This window comes from Muscardinus avellanarius, assembly GCF_963383645.1.
Source record: "Muscardinus avellanarius genome assembly, chromosome: 10".
In the NCBI taxonomy this organism is placed as follows: domain Eukaryota; kingdom Metazoa; phylum Chordata; class Mammalia; order Rodentia; family Gliridae; genus Muscardinus; species Muscardinus avellanarius.
The window spans coordinates 94,479,010-94,491,636 of record NC_137796.1 but is presented as its reverse complement, the minus strand read 5'-3'; the positions used below and the strand labels follow the sequence as shown (position 1 = coordinate 94,491,636).

Genomic DNA, 12,627 nt, shown 5'->3' with positions numbered 1-12,627 from the left:
GTCCCTCCCTTTGACCCAAAAAATGAAGAGTCTGCTGTTTTAGGCACTGAGAGACACAGCTGAGCAAGACAGACAGCTCTTGCATCACTGAGGGAAAGGGGATCTGATGCCTTTCAGACTTCGCGGTGTGTGGGAATCACCTGGGCAGGCTTGTTTGCAGGAGGGCTCCGACCCCAGGCCTGAGATAGGGCCTCAGAAGTTGCTTTGCTTGCTGAATCGCTCCCGGCTGGTGTAGATATACTGCTCTGTAATACAGGGGCGGCTCCGGGAGCAGCTATCATTCGAAGGGGAACTAGAGGACTTGCGTGAGCCGCTCTTTTGCCGACAAGCATCCTGTTTTTACTTAGTTTTTTTGTTGATTTGAGGTGGCTTGGCAGTGCTGATGACAGCGGAATCACCGGGTGTTTTCCTAAGCTGCCTTTTGGCGCTGCCAGCTCTCCAGGCTAGAAGGCGGGGTGGGGGTGGAGGAAGGTGTTAGGGAAAGCTTGCTGGAGGAGGCGCCTGTGCCTGCAGGAGCTTTCGTGGCGGCTGGAGACAGACCAAGCCCCTTGAACGAATTCTCCCTCTCCTGGGGCCGGGTCTCGGTATCCCCACGCCGGACGGGGTTTCCCAGTATATCACACGTGCCAGCTGTCTGTGAGTCCCTGTCAATCAAGTTTCCCCAGGGTTGGGCTCAGGTTTAAAGGCGGCTGCTGTGCCCAGCGCTCCCATGGTGCCGCGCGGCCGGCGGGTTTGGATTTTAAATCCCCGCGGCCAATCAGTGGCGCGCAGGCTTCTGTAACGTTCCCAGCGCCGCGTTTGAATTCGGGGAGGAGCGGAGCTTTGCGGAGCCTCTGCACCGACCCCTGCACGGACCCTACCTGGTCTGCGCAGCAACTCTGGGAACATGAATACAGCTGGTGCAGGGAAGCTGGCGCGGGCACCAGCCGACCCGGGGAAAGCAGGGGTCCCGGGAGTTGCAGCTCCCAGTGCCCCGGCGGCTTCTCAGCCGGCGAAAGAGATCCCGGAGGTCCTAATGGACCCACGCAGCCGGCGGCGCTATGTGCGGGGCAGGTTTTTGGGCAAAGGGGGCTTCGCCAAGTGCTTCGAGATCTCGGATGCAGACACCAAGGAGGTGTTCGCTGGCAAGATCGTGCCCAAGTCTCTGTTGCTCAAGCCGCACCAGAAAGAGAAGATGTCCATGGAGATCTCCATTCATCGCAGCCTCGCCCACCAGCACGTCGTGGGCTTCCACGGCTTCTTCGAAGACAACGACTTTGTGTTCGTGGTGTTGGAGCTCTGCCGCCGGAGGGTGAGTGTGGCTGCGGGGTCAACTGGAGCTGCCTGGGCGCCCAGACTAGAGCACCTGGCCCCGGAGCTGCTGGGAAGAAGTTCCCCGGAAAGGGCGCCGAGGTCTTGGAGCTGCTAGGGAAGGGTTGCTGGGGACCTACCTCGAGCTAGGGGTGGGAAAGGCCCCTGATCCGGGGTATTTAGCACCGGGAGCTGCTAGGGGGGGGGGGGGTTCCGGTTAAGTGGAGAGGAGTCAGGCTCCTGCTAGCAAAAGCGGTGCCGGGGCGGGGGGGGGGGGGCGGCGAAGGTGGCGGGCGCTGGAGTCCGGAGTTGCTAGAGGAGTCCCGGGCTGGAGGCGCTGCGGGCCCAGGGCTTCCGCAGCAGGCTGGCCCCCGGGAGGGGTGGCAGGAGCCGGACTAAGGAGCTTCCGGAAAAGGGAAGGATCTACAGCCGGGAGGGTTCCGGGAGGGAATACTGAGGATTCCGAGTCCCTAAGTGGGGCAGAGAGGGCCCTAGATAAGGGAGGGAGACGGCAGGAGAGGGGTGCTGTGTCGGTCGTAGCCAGTGTCCGGCACAGTCCTGGGGAAGGAGTCGAGTCGGGTGGGGTGGGGTGAGGGCTCCTCCTCCATCCCCCGAGGGTCCAGGGCTGGCCCCGGTCCTAGTAACGCTCCTCCCTCTCGGGGCCTCGGTATGGCCTCTCCTCTTCCTCCGTAGTCCCTGCTGGAGCTGCACAAGCGGAGGAAGGCGCTCACCGAGCCGGAGGCCCGCTACTACCTGCGGCAGATCGTCCTGGGCTGCCAGTATCTGCACCGAAACCGCGTCATCCATAGGGACCTCAAGCTGGGCAACCTCTTTCTCAACGAGGATCTGGAGGTGAAAATAGGTGAGATGCTGGCCTGCGAGGAGATGCTCCACTCACTAGGAGGCCGAAGGGCTATATCCACAGGCAGTTTTCATGTTTTATATTGGGAGGCTTGACATAAAAGATTGGATTTGGAGCTCCATTTATCTATTTGTTTGTTTTGGTTCTGGGGATTGACCCCAGGGGCATTCTACCTCCGAGCTTATACCCCATCCCCATTTTCTCCTTATTTTGAAACAGGGTCTCACTGGGTTGATGAGTCTCCTTGCGTGTTGAGGCTGTCCTCGACCCTGCCATCTTCCTGTCTCAGCCTCCCAAGTCCTGGGCTCCCAAGCCTGCGGCACCACGCCCTGCTTGAAGGCTCCTTTTAAGCAACAGGAAGCTCCAGTAACACGGGGTCTGCGTTCTCGGGGTCTGCATTCTCACGGGGCATCTCTTTCTTGGACTGAAAAGCAGCTGCCCCTCTAGATTCCTCCTGATGTGCAGCAGCCCCCGCCCCCTCTCACAAGTAGCCATCTTGAAAGTTATTTGTTTGAACCCCGAGGGCATTAGGGTTTCACTATCCCCTGTCCATTCCCTGTTAGAAGCACAGCCCTTTTTTCTCAGGGGAGGCTGAGAGAAAGTGGGGTGAGACAGATTCCTTGAAGGAGCACAGGGTGAGGGACCCTGGGTGAACAGGCTGGTGGGTTGAAAGGACTCGTGCTTGATGGGCAAGCTTGAGCCACTGTCTGCATGGACAAATGGCAGAGACTGACATCCGAGTCTCCCTTCTTCCTCCCTCCGTCCCAGGGGATTTTGGACTGGCGACCAAAGTGGAGTATGACGGGGAGCGGAAGAAGACCCTGTGCGGGACCCCGAATTACATAGCCCCCGAGGTGTTAAGCAAGAAGGGACACAGCTTCGAGGTGGACGTGTGGTCCATCGGGTGCATAATGTAAGTGGGGCTTCTCCCTGGCCTCAATCTGGGGCCCTTAAAGACGTAGCCCCTGGCTGGCCGCAGCCTTATGGAAAGGCTCTTCAGAGGACACGCTGCCCCAGACAGCCTCGTTTCCACCTTCCTCGCCACTCTGGTGTGTCCTAGAGGATTCCCGTAGCATGGCCACAGGGCCGGGGAAGGGGGACGCAAAACCCCCAACCCTGCCCCAACCTCTCCACACTGACACGAAATGCAGAAACCTTAGGATCCAGGCTACTTATTTACTTGACCAGAATTTGGGTTTTTAAGAAGTTCTTGGGGTCATTTCCATGCACAATAAAGTTCTAGAAAAACTGAACAGCATTGGGTGGGAGACGCACAGCTGGGTCTTAGGCCAGTGGGGGAGGGGGTAGGTGGCCGCTGCCTGGGGGAAGGCCAGCAGGGGGCTGGCTGGTGGGCAGCTCCTCAGGCGGCCCTGGTTGGTGAAAGTCGAAAGGGCGCCTGTCCTTCTCTGGGTTTTAGCTGGCAGCCTTGAGCTGAGCCCCACCTTGTGCTTACAGGTACACCTTGTTGGTGGGCAAACCGCCCTTTGAGACCTCATGTCTAAAAGAGACCTACCTCCGGATCAAGAAGAATGAATACAGTATTCCCAAGGTGACTAATGATACTTTAAGTGTATTTTTTTCATCAAAACGTATTTATTGAGCCCAGCTATATCCTGAGGACAGAGACAGGTCAGTCCTCCTCGGGGTAGCCACAGAACTATAAGGGATCTGTCTATCAGAAATTACTTATAGAACTTGGTACAGCCGGGCGTGGTGGCGCACGCTTATAATCCCCGCGCTTGGGAGGCTGAGACAGGAGGCTCGCACAGGTTCGAAGCCAGCCTCAGCTACTTAGTGAGGCTCTCGGCAACTTAGTGAGACCCTGTTTCCAAATAAAATATAAAATAGGTCTGGGAGTATAGCCCAGAGGTAGAAAGCCCCTGGGTTCCACTCCCAGTACCACCAAAAAAAAAAAAGAACTTGGTACATATAAGCATTTTTTTCCCTAGGGAAAGTGTATGTAGATTCTCAAAGATAGCTTCAGAAGATATGTGCATGGGGGTGCAAGCCTATAATCCCAGTACTTGGAAGACTGAGATGGGAGGATTACAGGTTTGCGCTAGCCTTAGCAACTTAGTAAGGTCCTGTTTCAAAATAAAAAAGGGCTGGGGGTATAGCTCAGAAGTACAATGCCCATGAGCTCAATACCTAATAGAAATGAGAGGGGAAAAAAAGATGTGTAAAAGCAGGAGAAAATATGGGAGAGAGCAGGCAGGGGTGCTTAAGACTCAGAGGTGGGCCATCTTTTTTTTTTTTTTTTTTTGGTACTGGAGATGGAACCTAGGGGCATTCTACCACTAAGCTATACCCCCAGTCCTATTTTTTATTTTTTAATTTTTTCATTATTTTTAATTTTTATTTATTTTGTGGTACTGGGGATGGAACCCTCATGGGATGTGTACCTCCGGGCTACACTCTCAGACCATATATGTTATTTGGAAACAGGGTCTCAAGCCAGCGATCCTGGCTTTGAACCTGCACGATCCTCCTGTCTCTGCTTCCCAAGCGCAGGGATTACAAGCGTGCACCACTGTGCCTGGCTTTATTCTTTATTTTGAAACCGGGTCTCACTGAGTTGCAGAGGGCCTCACTAAGTAGCTGAGGCTGCCCGTGAACCACGATCCTCCTGTCTCAGCCTCCCAAATGGTGGGATTACAAGCGTGTGCCACCACGCCCGGCTGGAGATGGGCCATCTTAATTCAAGTGGACTCTGCTGCTTAGCAGCCAGGTCACATTGGGTAAATGGCCTGACTCTTCTTACTGTCTCCATCTATGAAAAGGACTCATCTCTGGGTGCCTGATGTGACACGGCACCTTGCATGCAGTGAGGGCCCGCAGAACCCAGGACCCTGCGAACCCACGGGCCTCCCAATGGCAAAACTGCGTCCATTTCCACAGCCGCTGACATGCGCTTATCTAGAAGAATAGCTCGTTTCCACAGAAGGCTGGCATGTGGCCATCTTCCAGTTTGGTGGCCTTGACTTGTGTGTGAATCCAAGAGCCCTGTCTCTGCAAGGAGAGATAAACTACATCTGTCACAAAGGGTCAGCTCACTGTTAGGAGCGACTAAGTGCTGGGTGTGAGTACTGGCTCCACTGCTCCCTGGGTGTGTCTTACTCATGGCCCTTACCCTCTCTGTGCCTCAGCTCCCTCACCTGCAAGTGAGGGATGATAGCAGACATCCCATCCATTGGGTTTGGGTTTCTTTCTTTCTTTTTTTTTTTTTTTATTTTTATTTTTTAATGGTACTGAAGATGGAACCCAGGGACATTCTGCCTCTGAGCTGCACCCACAGCCCTATTTTTTATTTTTTTAGTTTGAAATCAAGGCTCACTAAGTTGCCGGGGCTGGCTTTGAACCTGTGATCCTCCTGTCTCATCTTCGAAAGTACTAGGATTACAGGGCCCTTAGATGTTTTTGTGAGGCCACAGGATTGCTATGCTAGGAGTACTTAGGACCCTTCCTGGCACATAGCAAGTGCAGAGTTAATGCTGGGCTGTTACTCTCCATCTGACCTGTGCTGGATCTTATTCCATCAAATTTTCTCAACAGGGCTCCGAGCTTGATGCTGTACCCCATTTTACAGATGCAGCTACAAAGGCCCTAGAAAGTCCAGGTTGCTTGCCTCAGGTGGTATTAAGAGGCAGGGCTGGGATTGAAGTACAAGTCTTAGCTGGGTGTGGTGGCGCACGCTTGTAATCCCAGTACTTGGGAGGCTGAGACAGGAGTATCCAGGTTCCTGGCCAGCTTCAGCTACTTAGTGAGACTTTGTTTTAAAAAAAAAAAAATTCGGGCTGGGGTGTAGCATGGAGGTAGAATGCTCCTGGGTTCAATCCCCAGCAATACAAAAAGAGAGAGAAAGAAAGAAATACAGGCCTTAGGTAAAGCCTGTTCTCAAGTGCTCCTTTACTGATGAGTGACTTTAAGTGTAGCTATGGGCAAATTCAGTTAAAGTTAAGTGTGTGTGTGTGTGTGTGTGTGTGTACCTAGGGGCATTCTATTTCCAGGTTACACCCCCCCGCCCAGCCCTTTTTTAATTTTTAATTTTTGTTTGTGTATTTTGTTTTTGTGGTACTGGGGTTTGAACCCAGGGGCATTCTACCTTCGAGCTACATCCCTAACCCTATTTTTTTAATCACTTATTTTGAAAGAGAGTCTCACTAAATTGTGGAGGCCTCATTAAGTAGCTGAGGCTGGCCGCAAACCTGCACTCCTCCTGTCTCAGCCTCCTGAGTACTATTTTTTTCTTTTTTTTTTTTTTTTTGGTGGTACTGGGGTTCCTGGAAATCCTTCTACCTCCGGGCTACACTCCCAGACCTATTTTTATATTTTTACTTGGAAACAAGGTCTCTTAAGCCAGCGAAGCTGGCTTCGAACCTGCGCCATCCTCCTGTCTCCGCCTCCCAAGCGTGGAGATTACAAGCGTGCGCCACCAAGCCCGGCCTGAGTACTAATTTTTAAGTTTGAAAACAGAGTCTCACCAGGTTGCTGAAAGTCTCACTACATTGCTGAGGCTGTCTTCCAACCTGAGATCCTCCTGTCTCAGCCTCCCAAGTACTGGGATTATAGGCGTGTGCCACTGCACCTGGCTCCCAAGTTGACCTTGGTCTTACAGGGGAAAGAAACCTCATTCCACTCTTAGGCAGGTCCTGTTGACTCAGTAAAGCTGATGTGGCCAGCCGGTCTTGCTGTGGTTGTTGGAGGCCGTGTGGGCCGGGCCTGCAGTTCCCTGGTGGCACTGCTGCAGTCGGGCCCCTGTCACATCCTGCTAAGGCTCTCCCCCTCTGCTGCAGCACATCAACCCCGTGGCCGCCTCCCTCATCCAGAAGATGCTGCAGACGGATCCCACCGCCCGGCCAACCATTCACGAGCTGCTCAATGACGAGTTCTTCACCTCTGGCTACATCCCCGCCCGCCTCCCTATCACCTGCCTCACCATCCCACCGCGGTTCTCAATCGCACCCAGTAGCCTGGACCCCAGCACCCGGAAGCCTCTCACGGTTCTCAACAAAGGTGAGAAGGCAGAGCCCGAGGGCTGGGCCCGCGGTGTGTGCGGCATGCTCCCCAGCTTCCCGGCCCGATCCCTGAATCCTGGTCTGTGTCCTTCTGCTATCCTTGAGTAGCCCTGGTCCTTGGGCCTTGCAGGAAAGACAGACCTTAGCATGGCTGGATCAACCTTTGGGCCAAGGAAATGGACTGAATGCCAAGACTGAAAACTTTTTTTTCTTTTTGGTGCTGGCACTGGGAATTGAATCCAGAGGCATTCTACCTCCAAGCTCCACCTCCTGCCCTCTTTATTTCTTGTCTTGAAGTAGGGCCTCGCTAGGTTGCTGAGGCTGATCTCAAAACCTACAAATCCTCCTATCTCAGCCTCCCAAGTACTGGGGTTACAGTTGTGCTCCACCATGCCCTGCTGAAAAATTCCTTTTGATCACTTAAAAAATTTGTTAGCAAACCCGGCATGGTGGCGCACGCCTGTAACCCCAGCATTTGTGAGTCTGAGACAGGAGGATCTTGGTTTGAGGACAGCCTCGGCTACTACCTAGTGAGGCCCTTTGCAAATCAGTGAGACCCTGTTTAAAAATAAAGAATAAAAAGTAGGACTGGAGGCTTAGCTCATAGGTAGAAAGCCCCTGGGCTCCATCCACAGTATCGCAAAAAAAAAAAAAAAAAAAAAAAAAATGTTAGCATCACTCTTGCATGAGAACATAGGAAAAACTCCAAATATACCCGTCCCCATCAACAGCTGCCAAGACCCTGACACATCTGCTTCATCTCGCCTCTGTCCTTTGTAGTGTCACTCAAGTGAGCTCCAGCACTCTGCCATTTTCCTTTTGTCCCTGTAAACTCCAGTACGTAGCTCTTCAAGAAGATGGACAGTCCGTTATAATCCAGAAAAGCACTGCTTAGGTTGTCTTTATTTCTAGGTCTCCTGGGAGGACAGAATTAGGACATGCATAATCGTGGGGAACCTGTGTTTCTGATTCAGATTATCTTAATGTTTTATTTATTTTTGTAGTACTGGGGATTGAACCTAAGAACATTTTACCTCCCAACTACACCCTAGCCCTATTTTTTATTCTTTATTTGAATCAAGGTCTCATTAAGTTGCTGAGAGCCTCACTAAATAGCTGAGGCTGTCTGCGAACCTGCGATCCTCCTGTCTCAGCCTCTCAAGTCCTGGGATTACAAGCGTGCGCCACCACACTTGGCTGAAAATCTTGTTTCTTTACATTAATATGAAAAAAAAAATATTTCACATATAGTTAGGCATGGTGGCGCACACTTGTAATTCCAGCACTTGGGAGGCTGAGACAGGAGGATTACACAGGTTCAAAGCCAGCCTCAGCTACTTGAGCGAGGCTCTCAGCAACTTAGTGAGACTCTGTTTCCAAATAAAGTATAAAAAAGGTCTGGGAGTATAGCTCGGAGGTAGAAAAGTCCCTGAGTTCCACCCCCAGTACCACAAAAAAGAAAAAAGGATTATTTTTCTTTTGGTTTTAATTTTAAATATATAGTATTTTTAAAAAGTCATGGAACATACCCAGTGGTAGAGAGAACTATATGATGAATCTGTGTATTTGTCCATTTTCTGTGCTTAGCATTCGGCTACTTGGGAGGCTGAGACAGGAGGATCTCAGTTTCAAGGACAATTCCGCAGTATAGGAGACTACTCTGTTTCAAAACAAAATAAGCTGGGATTGGTGGTGCACACCTGTAATCTCAGTATGTGGGAGGCTGAGACAGGATGATCACAGGTTCACGGCAAGAAGCTGTTTCAAAATAAAAGAATAAAATGGGGCTGATGGTGTAGTTCAGAGGTAGACTACTCCTGGGTTCCGTCCCCATTAACACACACACACACACACACACACACACACACACACACACACACACACACCACACTCCTTATCACAGCAGTTTTTTTTTTTAATTGAATACTTATCCTAGGAATATTTTATAATTCACAGGGAGAAAGAATTAGCGAATGTCACTGGGGGAGAAGATTAAATGTTTAAGCAAAAAGACAGTAAAAATCATCCATGCTTCTACCGCCCAAATATAACCAGGGTTAAAATTTTCTGTGTATATCTTTTCAGACCCTTTGGTTACATATAAACATATAAAACAGTGTGTGTGTGTGTGTGTGTGTGTGTGTGTGTGTTACTGGGGATTGAACCCCAGGGTGATCTACTTCTGAGTCACATCCCCAGCCCTATTTTATTTTTTAGTTTGGAACGGGATTTCACTAGGTTGCTCAAGGTCTTGCTATGTTGTCGAGGTTATCCTCGAACCTGGGATCCCCCTGTCTCAGCCTCCCAAGTGCTGAGATCACAAGTATGTGACACCATACCCGGCTTTAAAACAAATTTTAAGATGGAAAATCTTAGGTTTTCATTTCAATACCTCCTGAATCCATCCTGCTGGTGAGTTGCAATAGACCCAGCCCTCCCATCCTCCTGCCTGAGCGACTAGCGTTGTCCTGCAAGGCCTCTGATTGGTTGGAGGCCAGAGTGCTGGAGCTCAGTGGCCTCCAGTCCATCGCCTGCCTGTCACATGAGCACGGGGGCTGTTCCTTTAATAATCTGACACTGACTCTGTTTCCCCAAAGCAACTGTAGTTAAAGGAGTTTTTCTCCGGGAAGAGTTCCAGCTATGGCCTGCAGTGCCCTGCCCCCTCCTACACCCTCGCCCCAACTTTTGAGCCTAGTTAATGACTGAGTTACCTCCTAGGCACGGAGAATCCCCTGCCTGACCGTCCCCGGGAAAAGGAGGAACCACTGGTTCGAGAGACAAATGAGGCAGTCGAGTGCCACCTGAGTGACATGCTGCAGCAGCTGCACAGCGTCAACGCCTCCAAGCCTGCGGAGCGGGGACTGGTCAGGCAAGGTGAGCGCTGCGGGGCCTGGGCGGGGGCCGTGGGTCTGGGGATCTGCAGGAGGCAGGGTAAGTCACCGGCCACAGCAGAGCAGCGGTGCCTCGCCCAGGCCTGCCTCCCTTGGCTGCCCATCTCCTATGGTCACCACATGGAGTCAGCTCGACGCCTGGGCCCTCCACGATGTGGCCCATGCCTGCCTTTTTGACCCATCTCTTCTTGTTCTTCAAGTCCATCGTCCAGCACCCCAATGTGCCTCCCTTGTTCATCTGCACATGCTGTGCTTCTCTATGCTGGGTGAAATCCTATCAGCCCCATCCCAGACAGGCCCAGAGCCCAGCGCCCGTACCTCCTGCAGACACCGGCTTGCCCCACCCTGCCCTTACCTCCCTCCCTGCACCCACTGCTGGCCCCTCGGCCCCTCTACCTAGTGCTTCCTGGCCCTTCTCACCAGCATGCTCCAAGTTCCCTTCTCACCAGCATGCTCCAAGTTCCCGTCTGTTTTGATGCACGCACTGACTATAACTCAAGGGCATTCTGCCTCTGTACTATACTCCCAGCCCTATTTTTATTTGGAACTGGGATTTCTCTTAAGTTTCTGAGGCTAGGTTTGAACCTGCGATCTACCTGTCTGTTTCCCAAGTACTGGGATTACAGATACCACCAAGCCCACTGGCAATACATTCTGATGTATCTGGAATTGTCTATCTGCTCACAGTTTCCGAATCACTCCAAACTGGAAAACTAGCCAATCTGTTAGCCACTAGCTTTTACCCTAATAGAAAGATATTTTGTTCACATGGATTTTGATTGATCTCTGTGCCTACAATTCTAACCTAAACTCTGCGAAGCGGGGGCTGCCATCTTTGCTCATTGTACCCACGACAGTGCCTGGCACACACTGGGCTTTGGGCACGTGGCTCAGCTGAGTGGAGGATGAGTGGAACTTGGCGGCTGCGCTGCACCATTCTGCTTAGATGAGTGTGCTGCTTGTTGGTGGCACAAGCCCTGCCGAGCTGTGCTCCTCACTGGGGTCCCAGGCCTATCGGCTGAGCCCAGTGGGTGCCCGGCAAGCTTCCCTGGCGTGGGCTGCACCAGTAGATCAGAGGGGAAGAGACTGGTCTTGACTGATGGTCTGTCTGTCTCTGCCAGAGGAGGCCGAGGATCCTGCCTGCATCCCCATCTTCTGGGTCAGCAAGTGGGTGGACTATTCGGACAAGTACGGCCTCGGTAGGTGTCTTCCAAATGTGTGGGTGGCTTGGGTCGCCAGTGACCCTTGGTGTGTGCAGGCTCCGGCTTTCCTGGGCCCCAGGGGGCTGCTCTCAACACTCCTGTCTCCATCCCAGGCCTCCCAGCTCCAGCCCCCGTTCCCCACACCCTTCCTTCCCCTCTCTGAGGTCTCCCTCCACCTGCCACTAGGGTACCAGCTGTGTGACAACAGCGTGGGGGTGCTCTTCAATGACTCGACACGCCTCATCCTCTACAACGATGGGGACAGCCTGCAGTACATAGAGCGGGACGGCAGCGAGTCCTACCTCACCGTGAGCTCCCACCCCAACTCCCTGATGAAGAAGGTGAGTGCTGGACGCCCGGGGCTGGGCGGGCCCCAGCCGGGCAGGCTCTGACTGCAGAATGCCGCTTCTGCCCAGATCACGCTGCTGAAGTACTTCCGCAACTACATGAGCGAGCACTTGCTGAAGGCGGGGGCCAACATCACGCCTCGAGAGGGCGACGAGCTGGCCCGGCTGCCCTACCTGCGCACCTGGTTCCGCACGCGCAGCGCCATCATCCTTCACCTCAGCAACGGCACCGTGCAGATCAACTTCTTCCAGGTGCCCGGCCTTGGGAGCAGGGAGGAGGGAGGGGACAAGGGCCCCCACCTGCTTGTCCCACTCCCTGCCCAAGCAGGAGCTGCCAGCTTCAGTCTCAACCCTCCTCCCCTTCCAGGACCACACTAAGCTCATCCTGTGCCCGCTGATGGCCGCCGTGACCTACATCGACGAGAAGCGGGACTTCCGCACCTACCGCCTGAGCCTGCTGGAGGAGCACGGCTGCTGCAAGGAGCTGGCCAGCCGCCTGCGCTACGCCCGCACCATGGTGGACAAGCTGCTGAGCTCCCGCTCGGCCTGCAACCGCCTCAAGGCCTCCTCCTAGGCCGCCCTGCCCTCCGGACTGGTGCCTCGCTCCCGCTCCCGGCAGCCCGGGCCTGCATGCTTGGCTCCTGTGGGGCTGTGTCTGTAAAGTGCCCACAGCCCTGGGGGCTGGGCGGGGAGCCCCTTCTGTGCAAGATGGGGTTGCCATGTAAGTTATTTTTGTACATGTTCGGGTGTGAGTTCTACACAAGCCTCTTCCCTTTTTCTCTCAACCCACCGTATAAATTGTACAGAAAATTTCTATTGAATTTGGGACTGCCCTACCCTTGGCTTTATATACATTAAACATATATGAATCTTTTATATTGTGTATTCCCTGAGGTGCACGGGTGTGTCTGTGCCGCAGCCCCAGGCCTCTGCCAGTTTTCTGACGCTGAGGCCAGCCTTGGCCGGGCCACAGACCCGACTCCTTGGTCTGCTGGGGTGGCTCCTCTGTGGCTGCCGGCC

General features: G+C 53.2%; 1 protein-coding gene across 1 annotated transcript; it reads left to right on the top strand.

Moving 5' to 3' along the window:
* Window positions 1-886: 886 nt before the first annotated feature.
* PLK1 (polo like kinase 1) lies at window positions 887-12,181 on the top strand (the record flags this gene model as incomplete). The annotated part of the gene is made up of 10 exons (XM_080702531.1): window positions 887-1,291; window positions 1,984-2,152; window positions 2,921-3,065; window positions 3,608-3,701; window positions 6,946-7,165; window positions 9,886-10,041; window positions 11,180-11,257; window positions 11,447-11,601; window positions 11,677-11,859; window positions 11,975-12,181. The coding sequence occupies 10 exons, from the start codon at window positions 887-889 to the stop codon at window positions 12,179-12,181; spliced, it is 1,812 nt and encodes a 603-aa protein (XP_080558657.1).
* Between the last annotated feature and the right edge of the window lie 446 nt (window positions 12,182-12,627).